Source organism: Pogona vitticeps, chromosome 13, assembly GCF_051106095.1.
Source record: "Pogona vitticeps strain Pit_001003342236 chromosome 13, PviZW2.1, whole genome shotgun sequence".
NCBI lineage: Eukaryota > Metazoa > Chordata > Lepidosauria > Squamata > Agamidae > Pogona > Pogona vitticeps.
In genome coordinates this window covers 19963024-19982525 of record NC_135795.1, presented here as the reverse complement: position 1 = coordinate 19982525, position 19502 = coordinate 19963024, and the positions used below count along the sequence as shown (strand labels likewise).

Below are 19502 nucleotides of genomic sequence, written 5' to 3'. Positions count from 1 at the left end.
ATGGACCAGTCCCGTCTGGTTTCCTCTGAAAGCCCCTTTAAGCCAACGGTCATTGCCACAATCTGGAACGGCAGATGGGCGGATTGGCGGGTTCAGGTCCTGAGCGGAGCAAGGCACCGATGCTGGGGGTCTGCTTTCCACCTCCTAGGTCACACAGAGACCAGGTCTTACCTGTAACAACTTCCATTAGCCTCCTTCCCACAGTCTGGGTGTGTGTGTGTGTGTGTGTTTCAAGCTGGGCATTCAGAGGAGTTCCGGCTCATCTCCCTTGTTCCTGATAAGTCAACCCCTGATAGAAGAGGCTAGGAGACCAGTGGGAGACCCAGGTTTGTTTAAGGCTGGGGTCGGGAAGTTTTAGGTCCTGTTCTGCCCTGAGCTGTCCCACTGGGCTTCACCAGATTCTCTCTTCCCCATGAAGCTGGTATCTTAAAGGATTCCCAGTTTTTATGGGGGCTTGATGATTATGATGAAACCTTAGCTCCTGGCAGTAACAGCTCTGCAAGGGGCTTTCTGGAAATCAAATTCATCTCTTGTGCTGACCGAGCCTCCCTCGATGGGCAGCTCAGCCTGGGGTAGCCACGGGGCCCTCCTGAGCTTCACATGGTGCTGTCCAGAGTGCTGATCTCACACGACACTCTTGCCTTGTGTTGACCTTGACCTCACCCAGAACCTGGCCCTTTGACTTGACCTCCCCTGGGCCAGGATCAGAACCTTTGACCTGGACCTCTCGTTCGGGGCAGGGACTCCTACGCGGCTGATCCCCGTCCATGGGCACAAGTTGTCCAGAGCTGGTTTTAAATAAAACACTCTCCCAGATTTTGCAAAGCTGCCGCAAGAAAGAAAGATACAGTGGTGCCTCGCTAGACAGTTACCCTACATGACAGTTTTTTCGCTAGACATTGACTTTTTGCGATTGCTATAGTGATTCGCAAAACAGTGATTCCTATGGGGGAATTTCGCTGGACAATGTTTGGTCCCTGCTTTGCAAACCGATTTTCGCTAGACGATGATTTTGACAGCTCCCTCCACGCTCAAAAAACGAGTGTTTTTGGGACCTCAGCTTCGCAAGACAGCTATTTAAACAGCTGATTGGCAGTTCACAAAGCGGCTTTCCTATGGCCGATCTTCGCTGGACAACTACGATTCTTCCCCATTGGAACACATTAAACAGGTTTCAATGCATTCCAATGGGGAAATGCTTTTCGCCAGACAATGATTTCGCTAAACAGCGATTTCAGTGGAACGGATTATCATCGTCTATTGAGGCACCACTGTATTCCACACCCACTTATAACTCTGTCTAAGCACGTCTGGTCCAATGCATGCACGGGGTTTCTTTGTCTAGTTCACGCCTTTGTCCGTCTTCTCTCTTCGTCTCAAGATTTTCCAAAAGGTGCCCTAAAAGTACAAGAGGCCAGCCTACCACCTCCTTCTTGGCAAAGTGCAATGCAAGTGGGTGGCCTTCTCTGAACCACAAACACCAAGATCAACGGGTCAGTGAACCTGCCCTGGGTTTTAGCCTGAACATTATAGCACCGATCCAAAGGGGCTGAATCCTGATGTTGTTCTACGCTGTCGCGTTGGAACCGACATCTCGCGGCCCTGTCGGGGCTCTCAAGGTAAGTGAAGGGGCGATTAAGGAGTGATTTTGCTAGTTCCAGTCCTTCCCCAGTGAGCTTCCATGGCTGAGTGGGGATTTGAACCCAGGCCTTCTGAGTCCTAGTCCATCACTCAGTCTTGAGTCCCCAAATGTGCTCAGAGTGTAGCTCCCAGAAATCCTGGATAGCACAGCTGGAAGTGAAGGCTTCTGGGAATTTTAGTCTTAAGACCATCTGGGGACCCAAAGTTGGGAACCACTGCACTACATCCCACTGGGTTTCCCCACTGAATCCTAGCCCTCAGAATAGGTCTAGAACCTTGGATGGGACCTTTAAAGTTCGGACTAAAACTCAAGAGGGCTGCACTGCCACGGTGAAACTGAACTCACGGCATCCTCCAGAGATGGAGAACCCCATCGGAAGCCGCTTGAGATGCTGGAAGGCTTTGGAATGCAATGAGAAATGCACCCTTTTTTTCCTAGGCAAGAGGGGGGTTGCTTTCAAGACCTTACCTGGAATACTGTGACAATCGCCCAGAGCAGAGTATCAAAATTCTTCCTGTCTGGCATCGTGTCCCCTGTGTCTGTCTTCAGACCAAACTTGCACCCAAAAAGATGCATGCCGAGAATGCTGGAAAAGACAGAGAGAGGGGGAGAGGAAGGTCGTTATCCATAAGGCAGCATTTCTGGGGGTGTCATGAGACTCAGAGGTGGCTTGACTGTTGGGCCAAGGCAGGCAAGTTTAAAAGAGAGAGGAGGCGCATATTTAGAGTCCATGGCCCATTCAGCCCTCTTCTGTTTGGAGTTTTGATTGAGCTGCCTCTATGAGACGTTGGTCATCTATCAAGAAAAATAAAGCAACGGTTCTCCCACTGCAGTCTCTTGGCATCCTTCATTTGTCTCCCGAGTGGCTGGATCTGGTGAAGGAGCAGCCGTGCAGAATCTGCCGGTCATCATCTTTGACAGGCATCTTGTAAGCTCAGCTGTCACCCGGTACTCACTTGGCAAACGGGCCTCGCTTGGACTCTAATGGAAGCAGGGCGGAGGTGATCCTGTAAGACATTCCTTGGGAGAGGGGGGGAAGAGAGCAATCGATGGGCGGGTGCATACCTGAAGATGAAGATGAAAAGCATGAGCAGCATGCAGAAGGTGGCCACGTTGTCCATGGTCTTCATCAGGACCACCAGCTGGCGTCGGAGAGCCGGCATGAATCTGACCAGCTTGAGGACCCGGAGGAGACGGAAGGTCCTCAGCACTGAAAGTCCTCCGTCAGACTGGCCAATGATCTCCCAGACGCTGTGGGTTATAAGCAAGAGGCATGGTTGAGCTTGCAGCCTCTTGCTCAGGAACTGTTAACATCCTGCTGAATTAGGTGGTCGCCTCAGGCGGCAGATGCTGGGAGGCGGCAGCAGGAGGTGGGGTTTGCAGCCTACGTGAAGCCTGATTTGCACACCCATCTAGGGATCAACTTGATCAATTCTGCACGTGTTTGGCAGAGGTACTTATTTCTGCCGTTGCTTTCACCTCGGTGTCTTGCACTGAGCATGGAAAGCTTTGTGATTGGTCATTGGAAGGTAAATGTAGGCTTAATTTGCATGTATGCCCGGGGAAATGCCTCTTCTAGGAGAGGAAAAAGGGCAGTATCAGGACAGTAATGTCTAATTTGACCCTGAAACCGCTGCCTTCAGGTGTAGTGGATGATGCCGTCATTGCATCTTTTGTGCAATGGAATAAGAGGAAGCATCAAGAGAATCTGGGCCAGTGCCACATCCTCCCTAATTTTGCCGGTTCATTAACAAGCAGCAAAATATGGAAAGGGGGACGTTTGCTGGGAGTTAAATGAGGAGAAACGCTCCACCTTATTTCCCATGACATCCACACGGCCTTGTCTGTCAACCTCTGGTGATGCAAACATGAGCCGCCCACCTACCTGATCACAACAATGATGCCGTCAAAGATATTGTATGGGTTCTTGATGTAGCCCCAGATGCCAAAGGCAAGGAGCTTGAGGACCATTTCGAGGGCGAACATGCTGGTGAAGACAATGTTGCTGATCTCCAGGGCGTTGGTCAACTCTTCTGGCTGTTCAACAGGAGGGAATGAGAAAAAGATCAACCAGAAGGCTCACACCAGTGGCAAGTGGTATGTATCCCTACAGTCTTCCGAAACAAGGCCCCGAGACCCAAACTCTCCAAAAGGCGTACAAACCGACCTGTGAGACGAGAGGGTTAAAGCTTTTCCCAAGCCAGCGCCCTTCAGAGCTACCAACGCCATCGCTTCCACTTAACCTGGTCGTGGTTGAGATGACCATTATTCCAAGAGACACGTCTCCCTGCTCATCCCGTTCCATTTATCAGGGAGATAATTACGGCAATGTCAAAATACGGTGACAGGGAAGGAGAGAAAACTATTGCGGATGGCTGATATGAAGCCAGATCTTTGTAAGTGGAAAGACACATGTCTGTCATGGGGCATCCATTTCTTTGATGCTGCCATCCTTTGCAAGTCTGCCTAGTCCTGTCAAACACCCAAAAGGCCAGTCTGATTTTAGCAGGAGAAAATAAAATAAAAACAAATAAATAAAAGCCATCATCTCCCCTCCGTCCCCTCATTTCTTCCTGCCTTTTCAGGCTTCTCAGGGAGCATCGGTTTGGAATTCTGAAACAGAAGCCTATTAATTAATGGGCAACATAAAATCACATTTTTAAAAGGCTTTCATCGCAAAAGAAGGGAATCCATGCATGGCAAGATTTAGAAGTATTTCATCAGAAAAAAAGGTTGAAGCGTGAGGATAGCTTTAATAGATATAAATGGGGACGGAATTTTTAAAAATTCCCCAGGTCTTCCTAGAGAAGGCATTTTATTTTAAATGATATCTAGAGGAGACAGGCACTTAATTCAGTTAGAAGAGATTTCTTTGCAATGTCCAGGGTTCGCCCGCCCATGTAATCAATGGCCAAGCATGCAGAGAAGCAGAGAGGCATTAAATATATATGCGGAGTGGCCACCGGGGATTAATAACAGCAGAATTACAGGAAGCTAAACCCAGCAAACCTTTTTTTTTTTTTTTTTTGAATGCTTCTAGTAATGGATGCCCCAAAAATGGTTTCAAAAAATAATGTGAGCTCATTGGTTCAGGGCATTTGGAAAATTAACACGACAGATGGGTTAAATGTTTAAAAGGTGGAGGGGTCCAACGGGAAGGCAGAGGTTGGGTTGCCTTCCACGGTCATCTCTATTCTCTTTTTTTTTTGCTTTACTGTATTTGATTCATATCTCCATCCTTTTGTCGGAAGAGCCAAAGAAAGTGTTTAGCTGTATAAAATATTAGGTTGGCAAAGACTTCCAGAGGCGACGGAGCAATTAATTGTAAAAGCGAAAATTGAGCTGTGATGGGAGACAAGTTTAAAGGATTGATCTGCGCTGTAAATGGGGGGAAATTGGGCCATTTGTTCAGGATGTGCAGGATGGAGGAGAAAAGCGGTCTGGAAGAAAAAGAGGTTTTCGTGGGCCGTCGGCATCGCACAACCTTGGACTGGAGCCGACAAGACACGCAGGATGTGATCTCACAGCAGGGCGCCTCTAAGAAAGCAATTCAGAACAACATGTAACAGAGACAAAGCACAGCTTCCATTGCAGAAAAAAAAAAATCTGAAGCCATGCACTGTACTTCGAAAAGTGACTCTATCATCCAGCAACCAGCTAAGAGTCAAGGAAGCCAACGTGACTTGAACTCGAGTCTCTGTTTCAAGGTGTCTAACCAGGGGCCGCCCGTCCGATTTCCATCCCACCCTCAAATCTGTTCTTCCTCATGTCCCACTGGTCGCCCCCCCCCTTTTTTCTTCTAGTTCAGATCTTTGGCGTGGGCCTCGGGGGCACAATCCGTGGCAACCGCTTTTCAGTTCTGGAACTAAGTTGGGGGGACCCAAAATGCCAGGAAAGAAGCAAACCATTCGGGGAGCCTGACGGCTGCCTTTCTCGTTTCACCCCAGAGCCGTCCACGTCCCTGAATCCCGCCCACCCCAGTGGAGCTCGGTTCTGTTTCCTGGCGGGCTGGGGGCTCTTCCTGGGTCTCTCTCTCCCCTCCCTACAGAAATGCGAGCCTCAGAGGAAGGTCTCCTTGTATACAAACCAGAAGAGGTTGGGGCGGGGCGGGGGATTCCCTGGGATGATAATTAGCACAGGACGGGCAAAGCGGGCGAGGAGCAAAAGAAGGAGGAATCTAAGTGCAGCTGTTTGCGTGATTAAAAATGACCTGCGGCAATTAGCGCAAGGCGGGGTAAATCCACAACGATCTAAGCGGCTTTCCCCTCTCAGTAGGAATGCCAGGAGAAGCAAACAGGAGAAAGGGGAATTAATGTACAGCTGCAAACGATGGTCCAGGGCTGGACGAGGCAGCAAGGACTAGAAAATGCGCGTGGACGGGGGGGGGGGGAGAAGACCCTTTGAAGAGGCTGCTTGGTTTCAGAAATATGGGGTGCAACTCAAGAGGTGGCCTTCTGCTCCAAAAGGTCTAGGTTGAGGTTGTGCTTCTTGTGTTGCACTTCCAAGACGGAGAGAATCAGGGCGTAAGAAGATTCTTCTTCATCTGATGGTGGAGGACAGGGTGTTCAAAGGAGGCCCATGGCTATGAAAATGTCAGTTTCCTAAGCAGTCGAGTCTCCGGAAAGGTCTGGCCAGGCGAAGGCGCCTGTAGCCACAGAGAGGGCCAGGCAGGGGAATCCACAACCAGGGTCAAGAGACCCTACCGCTGAAGCAGATGGAGGGAGATCCAAAGCCAAAATCGAAGAACAACTCAAAGTCAAGCCAGTCCAGTAGTCGCAGCAGGCCAAAAGAGGAGAATCCAAAAAGCATAGTCAAGTCAGTCCAAAGTCCTACCAAAAGGAAAGCCAAGGAAGGACACTAAGCTGGTCTCAGCTGGAGAAAACCTGTTGGATTGTTTGCCGTGGGGTGTGCTCTCACTTCCATAAATCCCGCCCCCCCCCCCCCGGTTGTACAGGTCCAGCCTGTTGGGATTACGAATGGGATCCAGGCACCTACACCCTCCCTTTGTCTGGATGGATGGATGGAACAATCAATTGATTGTTCGATCAATCGATCAATCGACTGATCGATCCATAAATACCCTGCCTTCCACTGTCTGCGTCTCCAAGAGGCTTCCAAGAGGGTCACAAGATTTCTAAAAGGAAAAAAGGCTCAATCGTTCTTTCAGTGGAAAAAGGCAAGAGGTTTTTAATCAATGAAACAGATGACTTTGAGCAAACGAATCGAGACACGGCATTTCCGTGTGTTTGCATGTGGGATAAGGAGCCTGCCCCCCCCCCTGGTGTCTTTCACCCAAGCACGGAGAGAGCCCAGAAAAGCTTTTGTGTCTCCCCGTGCATCCACTGAAGAGGCTGCCACGTGACAGCCGAAGCCACAGACTCTCAGCCACGGGTTGTTTCCAAGGCTGGGTCCTCTTTCACGTCGACGCAGGCCTTGCTGGTTGCTATGGGCCGGACGCCTGCGTGGCTGCAGCACAGATTAACCCTATTGCTTTACTCACTGAACTACACAAACCCTCTTCCTACAAGGACTAATCTGTTTAACTAATGGATTACGGCCTCCCGTACGAGATGTCCAGGGCCGACGCATCACTAGGACAGTAATCGCTAGATGGAAAACATTTTTTTTTAAAAAGAGAGAGAGAGAGAACCAACCCCGAACACACAGGAGATTAGAGGGCTGGCTCAGGTGGGATTAGCAATGAGTCCTGCTCCCTTCCTACTCCTCTCCCATCCACTCCACCACCACCCCCGCCTCTCATTTGCCAATGGCAGGGAATAGTTTAAATGGATTTAAAGTGCTAGTAATGTAGGCAAAAGAGTTGGATCAATAAGATGTCCGAGGGATGACATGCATTAGCTTTTAGGTACTGCTTAAAAAAGCAACCACCCTCTAAATTTATTTAAGATCAGCAGCAACAACAAGAAGAAGTAAAGTCAAAATGTAAAAGAGTATTTCAACATCTCCGTGTGATTGAGATTTTAGGATGGCAACCAGGGCTTTAGAAGGGCAGAGAGGAAAGGGGGGGGGGTGTCTGTTTGTGACATCACAGCTATGAACAAATACAGATCTCGGAAAGTTACTTTTGAGAAGCAGTTAATTTAATTACACTTCAGAATGATGGGGTCCCCAAAGTTATTAATTATCAGTATAGTTACAATGTTCCCAAAGCAACTTCTGCCCCCTTCCCCTTGGAATAACTAAAATAGTTACTTCTTACTTACTGACAGTGAGCTGGCTCTTGAGAAATGTAATATGCCCCCCACCATCATTTCATTAGGCAGCCTTTCCATTAAGATAAAAAGACAGTGACAGTTATGCAGAAAAAAGAATTTAAGCAGTAACGTTATCCCATGAGTGCTGGTTTTTAACAGTATAGGTTTAGATGTTTCTACTTTTCCTCCTGATCTTAATGTATGTTTAATTGGTTATTTATACAGTGGTGCCCCGCTTGACGATTACCCTGCTCCATGATGAATCCGCTTAACGATTTAGGTTATTGCGACTGCAAAACAATGTTTAGATAGGAAAAACTGCTTTACGATGATCAGTTCCCTGCTTGGGGAACCAATTTTTCATTTTACGACAATCAAAACAGCTGATTGTCAGGTTTCCAAAATGTCTGCCCCCTGTGCAAAATGGCTCTCCGCTGTGTTATGGATGGATTCTTCACTCTACAGGGAGCAGAAAATGGAGGATCTTTGCTGGACGAGCAGGTATTTCACCCGTTGGAACGCACTGAACAGTTTTCAATGCATTTCAATGGGCTTTTTTATTTCGCTTGATGACAATTTCACTCTACAGCTATTTCACTGGAACGGATTAATGTCATCAAGTGAGGCACCACTGTGTAGTGTTTTCAAATGTCTTATTTTACCTGTTGTGAACCACCTTGGGTTCCCTATGAAGAGAAAGTTGGCATGTAAGTAAGTAAGTAAGTAAGTAAGTAAGTAAGTAAGTCAGTCAGTCAGTCAGTCAGTCAGTCAGTCAGTCAGTCAGTCAGTCAGTCAGTCAGTCAGTCAGTCAGTCTGTCTGTCTGTCTGTCTGTCTGTCTGTCTGTCTGTCTGTCTGTCTGTCTATCTTGAGTTATAATTGTAACACAGCTTACTCAGAACTGGCAAATGCTTTCTGGAAAGCCCAAAATTGACTGGCTGCAGATTTTGAAACTCGTGGTAAATAAATGTGATATTTCTAAACTTGGATTTTTTAAAAAATTCCCTTCTTTGAAAAGAAAAATGCATTGCAAGAGTAGCTGTCTCCATCTCTTTTCTCCATGGTTTACATTTGGAGAACTTTATAAACATTTACCCTTCGTTCCCTTTGCCAACGCTGTTGAAAAACTAAAACAGAACCAAGGTCCAACGCTTTCAGCTTTTTAATCTCACAAAAAGCCCCTTCCAGCTCCTTGTTGTTTTCCCTCGATCCTTTCTCCTGCTTTTCCAGAAGATCACCTTCTGCCTTCTTCCCCAACACCCAGAAAGCTTCCCACCCTTTTTTTTTTTGCAGTGATGCGGCAAGCATCTTCGGGGACGACCAACGGGGAGATCAAACGCCCATCTTGGCGAGACTTGTTTATGCCTCTGAACTTCCAGAAGGGCTGGGACTGTTTAATCAAAGGACGGACACCCAGTCTGCAGGGCTGTCAGCGTGATTCACAAGGGGAGTGGGAGACGCCAGGATCTGTTTTGTCCAACCATTACTTATCCCAACTAATAGACTTTTATGGAGATTCTCTCTGGCAAATGCCTTAAACTCGGCAGCTCCTTCACCCCGGATGGAATGGGGAAAAGCCCGTACAGACGGGTGGAGAGCCAGAACGAGGAGGTCATCACTCCCAGCAGCTCATCAATAATGAGAGGATTGCTTTGAAAAATGGCTTGCCTGTTTTAGATGGCTTTTTTTTCTGCCAAAGGAAGGCCCCAGCCTGCTCCCAAAGATGAAAGAAAATGGATCCTTCAGGACCTTCAAAATAAGAGTTGACCTCCAAAGTTTAGCCTGGGAAGGAGAGAAATTGGGGGGAAATGTTCTAGGTTCAAGGATGTTCCTACAAAAAAACGGAGTCCGCAGATAAGTATGTGTAGTTAGGGATTAAGGGCAGCAAGGGCTATCCTGATTGGCTGGGTTGCCATGATGTCACAGAGGCAGGGCACAGAATCCCTGGATTGACCTCAGTTGAGTTGACGGAGGGAGCCAAAAGTTGGGAGACTCTCTTGCATATTCAAAGCTGGTCTTCTTTCAAATAAGTCTAACCTGGACAATGTAGTTGCTGACCTTGAGCCAGACATCCTGGAGAGTGAAGTCAAGTGGGCCTTAGAAAGCCTAGCTAACAACAAGGCCAGTGGAGGTGATGGCATTCCAGTTCAACTATTTAAAATCTTGAAAGATGATGCTGTTAAGGTGCTACATTCAATATGCCAGCAAGTTTGGAAAACCCAACAGTGGCCAGAGGATTGGAAAAGATCAGTCTACATCCCAATCCCAAAGAAAGGCAGTGCCAAAGAATGCTCCAACTACCGCACAATTGCACTCATTTCTCACGCTAGCAAGGTTATGCTCAAAATCCTCTAAGGTAGGCTTCAGCAGTATGTGGACCGAGAACTCCCAGAAGTACAAGCTGGATTCCGAAGAGGCAGAGGCACTCGAGACCAAATTGCTAACTTGCGCTGGATTATGGAGAAAGCCAGAGAGTTCCAGAAAAATATCTACTTCTGCTTCATTGACTATGCAAAAGCCTTTGACTGTGTGGACCACAACAAACTATGGCAAGTTCTTAAAGAAATGGGAGTGCCTGACCACCTTATCTATCTACTGAGAAACCTATATGTGGGACAGGAAGCAACAGTTAGAACTGGACATGGAACAACTGATTGGTTCAAAATTGGGAAAGGAGTACGACAAGGCTGTATATTGTCCCCCAGCTTATTCAACTTATATGCAGAATACATCATGCGGAAGGCTGGACTGGAGGAATCCCAAGCCGGAATTAAGATTGCCGGAAGAAATATCAACAACCTCCGATATGCAGATGATACCACTCTGATGGCAGAAAGTGAGGAGGAATTAAAGAACCTTGTAATGAGAGTGAAAGAGGTGAGTGCAAAAAACGGTCTGAAACTCAACATCAAAAAAACTAAGATCATGGCCACTGGTCCCATCACCTCCTGGGAAATAGAAGGGGAAGATATGGAGGCAGTGACAGATTTTATTTGCCTGGGCTCCATGATCACTGCAGATGGAGACAGCAGCCATGAAATTAAAAGACGCCTGCTTCTTGGGAGGAAAGCGATGACAAATCTTGACAGCATCTTTAAAAGCAGAGACATCACCTTGCCAACAAAAGTCCGAATAGTCAAAGCTATGGTCTTTCCTGTCATGATGTATGGAAGTGAGAGCTGGACCATAAAGAAAGCAGACCGCCGAAGAATTGATGCCTTTGAATTGTGGTGCTGGAGGAGACTCTTAAGAATCCCCTGGACTGCAAGGAGAATAAACCTATCAATTCTAAAGGAAATCAACCCCGGGTGCTCACTGGAAGGACAGATCCTGAAGTGGAGGCTCCAGTACTTTGGCCATCTCATGAGAAGAGAAGACTCCTTGGAAAAGACCTTGATGTTGGGAAAGTGTGAAGGCAAGAGGAGAAGGGGACGACTGAGGATGAGATGGCTGGACAGTGTCTGTGAAGCAACCAACATGAATTTGACACAACTCCGGGAGGCAGTGGAAGATAGGAGGGCCTGGCGTGCTCTGGTCCATGGGGTCACGAAGAGTCGGACACGACTAAACGACTAAATGAACGAAACGAAACGGCCCTCTCCAGAGGTGTTGCATTACAACTCCCATAAACCCAGCCAGAAGCCAAGGCATGATGGGACCTGTAGTTCCATGCCTTGTTTAAATAATGGCCTGCAAAGCAACGTTTTCTTCTGCTACAGGTATCCAAGGAAGGCTACAGAAGGCCGTCGAGGGTCGCTCTTCTAACCCCAACATAATGCTGCATCCAGGGGAACCTCAGTCCACTAACTAGGCTGCTCATCCTTGGAAAGACACCGCTTCGGAATCTGGAGTGTGTCAATAACTCTGGGATGTCCGAAGGTTGTCTAAAACATGTAAAGCTATCACAGTTTAGCTGGAGCGCCACCTCTTTGCTTCCCTCCTAAGCCCAGTCATTTCTAGGCCTTTGCTTTACTTTATTTAGTCTGCACACTTCACTTCTCTTGAGCTCTCCTCTCTCCTCTCCTCGTTCCTCTGACCTTGCTGTTTGAAACATCCCCCTGATCTTTCCCGTGCAGAGATCTTTGCTGATAAATATTGCAGGTCCTGTTGAGCAGCCTCAGAAGGGCATCATTTATCCCGGAGACCCTTCCCGTTGCTGGGGCGAACGTCTCTGTGGCACCTGCCATCGCCTGCTACAACTTGTCTTGCGCCCTCCCCAACCAGGACGGAGCCCCTCATCCGGGTTCCAAGCCGCCAATCTCTTCTAGGACGTGATCGTCGTCATAAGGGGGTGAATCATAAAGACCCCGGGATTTATTTATTTATTTATTTTGAGGGTGTGGCAGATTCTCGTACTCTTTGAAATTTTTTTTTAAGGTTGTACTTCTGCAAACCTGGCAGTTTTCTTGAGCACAAGGTAACCCACTTTGAGAAGCTGGAAAAAATTAAATCTGAATGATAGCTCCCAGCATCTCCCCCAGCTCACTGGCTGGATCACCCACGATCTCCCAGCCCATATGTCTACTGGCCACACTGGGGGGGGGGGGTGGCGGCATACTGGGAGTTGTTCCCCCTTCGTCTTTCTCGGGGCCAAACTCAACATTAAGGGCAATCTCTGCAATTCATCTATTTTCCCTCCTAGCAATAGGATTTTCTCGGGGACTGACCAATTATTTCTTTATTTTATATCATTTTGTTCTGTATTATTTCATTTTTATGCTGCCTTTCCCCCAGCGTAGACGCTCAAGGTGGCAATATGGTTTAGTCATCAGACTTGCAAATTGGGCTTGTGTTTACTTCCCAGTGACCAATCAGAAAACAAAACAGGGTGAAGGGCGAGAACAGGAAGCCACCTCTTCTCCAGGGTTCAGAGTACAGTGGTGCCTCGCATAGCGAGGTTAATCCGTTCCGGATTAACCTTCGCTATGCTGAAGCATCGCTGAACGGGGCAGGGATTTCCATTGGAACGCATTAAACATTGTTTAATGCGTTCCAAATGGGTCAAATACTCACCGTTCAGCGATGCTTCAGGATGGCTGGCAGCCATTTTCGCGCCCTCGCCTCGCTTAACGAGGGCGCGAAAACGCTGCGCGCAGCCATTTTGGGCCATTTCCTGGCTTCCGGTGGCCATTTTGGCCGCCGAACAGCTGATCGTCGGGGTTCGTTCTGCGAAGATCGGTAAGCAAAACGCTTACCGGTCTTCACAAAGCGAATTTTTCCCCATTAAAAAAACATTGAGCGATCGCATTAGCGATCCGAAAAAACGGATCGCTATGTGATTTCATCGTTATACGGTGCGCTCGTTAAGCGAGGCACCACTGTATGTTGTGTTGCTTGATCCAAAGTGTTCCCAATCATGAGTTCGAATCTCTCAGGACCCACAGGGTGGGTCTGCTCTCAGAAGGAGTAAAGCCCTCCCTGCATATTCATCTGCACACACACAGCGTGACGAGGAGCCGTTCAGGATCTGAAAAGATGCTTTTAAAATGATCTCAGTTGTCCAGAAAAAAAAAGGGGGGGGGAAGCATCATTTCCTTGCTCTGTTTTTGGATTTTCTGAGGAGAGGGAGAAAAAATGCTTCTGAAAATCGCCCGCCATCCAGACTGGCAGATGGCAGCCACCGTGGTCAGGCTCTGCCAGTCTGGGGACTAAATTATTGAAACGGCTGTCACAATTGACGAGGCAGATCAATCACCGTCGTTTCAAAAGACAGGAAGTTGAAAGGCGCGGACAAGGATTTGGAATTCAAAGCCGCACGTTCCGGAGCTGCCAGACTCCGGACGCTGAAACCCCCCAGTCAACGTCCTTTTTATATCTCAATTTCTGGGAGGGCAAAAATGGCCCGCATAGGGTTCCTTCCTCCCACCCCCAGTTCAAGGAGAGGGAAAATGCCCATAAACAGAACTGTTGTGAGGGAGAAATCTTGGCTTTCAAGAGTCTGGCTATCCCTGAAGGTTTCTCCCTCAAGGGCTTGAAGGAGGAACAGCTTGTTCTGAAATATTTTTCCCCTTTAAAAGAGGTCATTAAAAGGTGGGTGGGGGGAAAGAAGCCAAAATCTTGAAAAATAAAAAAATAAAAAGTGGGATTCTGAATGCTTTGTTCAGGGAATTTTCTGTAGCCCTACCTGCCCGCTTGGTGCTTCCTGAATGGGAGCAAGATGGGAGGGTTTGTGTGGAAAGGGAAACTGTCGCTCACAGAAGTCCGTCATAAACATCGCTGGGCATCATTTGGGCATCCTCGCCACTTGGTCTACCTGACAGGGCTGTAGTGAACAGTGCACACGCATGCATTTGAAGCCCTGATTTTGGGGCACCCGTGATCCTGAGAGGGAGAATCGTGGAAGGACCTTCTTTTTACGGGCAAAGAAGAAAGGCCCTCTTGGTGGTTTCCTTTACGAACTACGACTCCCAGTATCTCTCATAATGTCCCAGCCAGCCTACACTCTGGGCCCTGTAGTCTGCCAATGTAACGTTCCTCAACCTTGCTCGCGAACCAAAATAATTCCAGTGAATGATGAATCTTGGTAACCACCGAAGGAGCTTGGCAGCTGTGTAGAATCCGGGGCTGTTTTCAGCATGAAATCTGAATGCCGGAAGAAAATTCGGCACAGCCCCGGTTTTGTAATTTTCTTTTTTAGAGATTGCCAGTTGGGTTTTCTTTGGACCAGTGGCTGCCGGAATCTGGTAGCCGTAGCCTTGTAAAGGCAGGAGCATTGAGAAACACAAACGTGTTTCCTGGGAGGTTATTTCCACCAAGCAAGCTCAAGGTAAAAGATTTCTCTTAAAGCAATGAAGGGGGGGGGGAAATTAACCCTTGGTTCCTGGCCCCCCCAAGTGTACCAGGTGTGAAAAGAACAGCGTGAACATCTCCTCCTAGTTGTTTATTTCTGTGTAAGCAGCTTGCACCAAATATAGTTTTTCTGCATAAACAAACAAGCCCAGCTCTGGCACAATGGCATGCAGTTAGCAAGGTGTTGGCCACCTTGGGCAGGAAAAAAAAAAGCCCTGGATGTATTTTTTTAAAAAATCCAGGGGAATTAAAATCTAGAAAAGTATCTGGACAAGAGCTGAAGCCGCTCAGAAAATCTAGAGCTGTTTACTTCAACGCAGGGATTATTTTTCAGAGTTTAAATAAACCCACCCTTTTCGACAGTGTTCTACACGGTTTTCCCCGAAAGCCCCATCCTGCTCTTCACAGCCGTGTTTTCCAAGGAGAGGCAGCTGCAGCCATAAATATTACATCTGGCTTTTAAGGAGAAAGAGCAAGGAAGGAATCCCCCAGCTAGCAACAAAGCCAAGAAGCCAAAAAAGAAGAAAGAGCGCTCGCAATTCCAAACGTCTGGTTTGGGGTAGAAGCACACACACTGTGTGTGTGTGGCTTTTTTTTTAATCGATAAGAGAAATATTGAACTATGAGAAACAAATGCAAAGTATCGGCCTTCTCAAAGGTCCAGGCAAGTCCCCCAATATATGGGTCGGATTCTGATGTGAGTTAGCTAACATCTAGGACTGCAAAGGAATCACACCAGTTTCTTAAAACATTTCCCCCCATGCTATGTATCCTGCATTTTGCACAAAACGCAGCCATCCAAAAACCACTGCTGTTCCCCTAGGCACACAGAGACCCGTGGCAAAGAAAAAATGTACAGGCTGAGGGATCAGAAAGACACAAGCAACCCATCTCGTGCTGCTGTTGGCTAGTTCAACAAAGGAAATAGCCACATTTGCTTATGCGGCACGCTTTTCCCCACAATTTGCTCACAAAAATGTGCAAAATATCCGCAAGGCCATGAGCTGCAGGAAGAATCTTTGTCTCTCACTAAAGAGTTACAAATGATGAATTGTCTTGGGCAGGGGAGAAGCAAACCAGAATTTATATTGCACAGGGCTAGCTACAGTAAATAGGAGAGATATATACGGTTTACATATACACAGAGTCCGGAAATGTCCTTTCTACAACGTCCAGGGTTCCCATCTTTATTGAAAAATAAACTAGATGTGGTACTATGGAGGCAACCCACTTTAGACAGTGGTGAGACTTATCAAGTGAAGGCCAAGGGGATAAATGAATGTCTTTGTAACAGAAACCAAGGCCAGCGATTTCCAGAGCTTAGAAGAGTTCTCTCTCTTTTTCAACGTCCGCTCTCAGAATCCCCAAGGATTCTGGGAACTGTAGTCAATAAAACTGGCTTTTTCCGAGACACGTCTGGTGCTGCCCGACAAACCTCGAGATGTGCGTGCTGCGTTGTCCTGGAGCTTGCACAAAAATCTCCCCCCAACCTCCACCTGTTTTGTTACAGGCTGGAGATCTGAAAGGTCTTTGGAAGCCAGCTTTGCAAACAAGCAGCCTGGAGCTTTTTCTGGCCGAGCCAGCCAGAGAGCTGGCTTTAGTTTCCTTCTGCCTGAGCCTTGGGCAAACCCCCACGGGAACTGCTTGCACATCCCAGGCAGCTCAGCACGAGGGACGAGCTAAGCTGGGTCCTTCTTCTCTGCTGTACGTACACTTAACAGATCTATGCACAGGCCTGGCCTTCAAAATGTGGGCTTTCTACTGGAGAAAGACAGGCTGCAAGGAGGAGGAGGAGGAAAGACATGAAACTGCTTATACGGAGACAAACTCTTGGCGCCTTTAGCCTCCGATGGTCATCTCCAAGTATCAGCCTCTCCAGGGTCTTGGATGGAAAATTCCCTGGCTGTACCTGGGGATCGTGGGAATTGAGCCTGTGATTTTCAGGGTGCATACGAGGCTCTCCGCCACTGAGCTATGTGACCACCCCTCAACCACCATGCGCTGGATAGGAGCTGCTCAATTCATGCTGGTGGATCCATGCAACAGAAAAGAATCCCATATAAACTGGGGCGGCCGGGGGGGGGGGAATCCCACATGCGTTTTTAAACACCGTCAGCCAGAGGTTGGGAGTTTGATTCTCTGCTGTGCTTCCTAGGAAAAGAGCCAACCTAGGTAGCCTTGGGCGAGTGGCGTGGTGGTCCCAGGGCAACCCAGGGAATGGTCAACCACTTCAGAGGATTCTATACCTAGAAAACTCTGGGAAGGATCCCCACCGGTCAGAGTCTCCTTCAAAGCACGTTGTGGCAGTCATCGTTTTCTCTTGTCCCGGGAGCAGAACCTTAATTTTCTCTAAGGTTATTTTTACTAACGCCGAGGGAGCCCCGGAGAGAAAGAACAAGAAACCGGGCCTTCTTGGTGGTGGCCCCTCGACTTTGGAACAGTCTCCCCCCACCCCCGAGATCCGCCTGGCTCCCTCAGTGGGGGTTTTTAAGAGCAAACTTAAGACCTGGCTCTTTAGGCAGGCTTTCCCTTCTGTCGTCACTTGCATTTTCCCCCCTTATCCCCATCTTGTGCCACATTGCTATTGTTGTTTTTTTACCTTATTATATTGTTTTCCTTCCATTTTTTTTTGTTAGCTGCCCAGAGTCGACTTTGGTCTAGCTGGGCGGGGTATAAATCTAATCAATCAATCAATAAATTTACGTTGTGTGACTAATTTGCTTCGTACAAAACTTTTCAGCTCGCAGTAACCCAAGGCGTAAAGACACGGAAAGACGGAAGGGTGCTTATTTTGCAAAGAGACGGCACGAACGCTCTTCTCTCTCTCCACCACCTTTGCAAAAACGGAACCCAAAGCGAAAACAAGAAAATCGCCATTCCCTCACTCCCCCACCCCATGGCAAGAGTGACCCGAGGAAAAACTCAGGCTGACTCATCATCCCCTTTCATTCTCTCTCCCCCCCGCCATGTCCTTCAGCCCCATGCAGGCACCGGGGACTCGGTGTCCTCGCTTCTCCAAAACAGTTTTTCGATACCACGCTGTTCTCAGCCTCGATGTGAACAGCATGATTTTCCTTTCCTTTCTGCACTCTTAAAACGATGAAGATACAAGATTGTCTCGTGCCGGGCAAAAACAAGTAGAACTTAATTTTATTTTATTTTTTGGCTGGGCTGGGCGTGTGAGACATCTCTCCCGTGAGTGGGAGGATGCGTGAAACACACACACACACAGACAGACAGAGAGAGAGAGAGACAGAAGAGAAAGAAAAAAAACCTTCCACGTCTGCTGTATTCATGTTCCTCTGATGATCCACATCTAGCAGGGTATTTGCTCACCCACCGTCCCACCTTTCGCCCCTCGTTCTAGTATAGGGAATATATATCCAAACACAAGTACTGAGATTTAAAAACACACACACACACACACACACACACACACACAGACACCTAACTATGACATTAACCTATATTGGATGCAATCTGTTGAGAGATACACGCAGGAGTAACAGAATACAACCCTGCCAGGGGATCGCCGGCTTAATCCCTTTTCAATATAGCATCATCTCTGAGGACAAAGGCAGACAGAACATAAAATATCACATGGGGCTGAATCATGAAATCATGGGCGAGGCCTCTTAAGGCCATCAAGTCCAACCCCCTGCTCGAGGCAGGAATCCAAGCAAAAAGCAGATCTGAATCTAAATGGCGAATTACACACTGGCGTAAGCACCATGTTCAAAACTGTGACCGGCAGGGACTTATTAACTAACGTGGCTGCTACGAAGTAGCCCTCTTAATAATCTTAGAATAATCACCTTAAAACTGCAAGGCGGGAAAGGACCCCAGAGATCATCAAGTCCAGCTTAAGGGGGGGGGAATCGAACCCCCAACCTCTGGCTCTGCCACCAGGTGCCTCAACCTCTGGGGTGTCTACCCACTTGCACGATCTGCTTTTGTTAATATAGCCTGAGATCCTCTGGGCTTTGCCAGCTGACCCAGTGAACCACACCCCTAGTGCTGCTCCTCGTTAGTCACCATGCCACGGTCAAACTAAAACCGCTCCTGCCTGCTTTCCCTCTAAACGGTGAATCTCACAGAAACGGCCGTCTTTGAAAATGAAGGGCGAGCGATAGAGAGATGCATTTCTATCAACTACTGGTCCTGTCCGGCTTGGGGTCACATGAAAGAGGTCTCGCCTACCTGTTCATGGTACTCGATGCCCATGCTCAGCGTATTGATGAGGATGGCGATCATAATCCCCCGGTTGAAATACTTGCTGTCCACAGTCTTCTTCAACTTATCTCCAAACGCTGACCAAAGTTTGGTGATTTTATTCTTTTCCTTCGGTGGTTTCTTTTTCTTCTTCTTCTTGTTCCTCTGCTGCTGGATCTGATCCCTTTGGTCCCCGTGTTTAACGTCCTGCGTGAACTCGTACACTCCCGTGTTGTCGTCGCCCGACTCATAGCTGTCTGTCTCGCTGAACTCGAACTCAGAGTCCTCTAAGATGCTGGCGCAGTACGGGCAGTTCTGGAGCTCACAGTTCAGCATGCTGGCCTGCGGACCTGGCAAGGGACACGGCGTGTTCAGGCCGGACAGCCGGCTGGAGGTTCGGCAAAGACCTGCGAGGGAAGGCAGTGGGGAAATATGAACGGAGCAGCCTTCGGTTCCCCCCTCCCTGACCTGCAAATTCATGCACCAGATTCGCAAAAATCACAAGTTCTGATTCAAAGCGGCCAAGTGAGCCAACTGTATGAATGGATTCGGTTCTGGGGCATGAGCAGCATCGTATGATTCACCATTTGCTTCAGCCTCATGATTTTATAAAAAGGAACTTTCAATGGTGCCTAGCGCAACCCTC

At 48.0% G+C, this 19502-nt stretch overlaps 1 protein-coding gene across 4 annotated transcripts in view; it reads right to left on the bottom strand.

Moving 5' to 3' along the window:
* CACNA1H (calcium voltage-gated channel subunit alpha1 H) overlaps positions 1 to 19502 on the bottom strand; it is a 191965-nt gene that overhangs the window by 43236 nt on the left and 129227 nt on the right. For all 4 annotated transcript variants that reach the window (XM_078381307.1, XM_078381306.1, XM_078381308.1 and 1 more), the window contains exons 10-13: positions 18845 to 19263; positions 3528 to 3679; positions 2708 to 2893; positions 2111 to 2228 (exon numbers count right to left, since the gene is read on the bottom strand). In XM_078381307.1, the coding sequence (XP_078237433.1) occupies positions 2111 to 2228; positions 2708 to 2893; positions 3528 to 3679; positions 18845 to 19263 (875 nt within the window). The remainder of the gene's footprint in view (positions 1 to 2110; positions 2229 to 2707; positions 2894 to 3527; positions 3680 to 18844; positions 19264 to 19502) is intronic.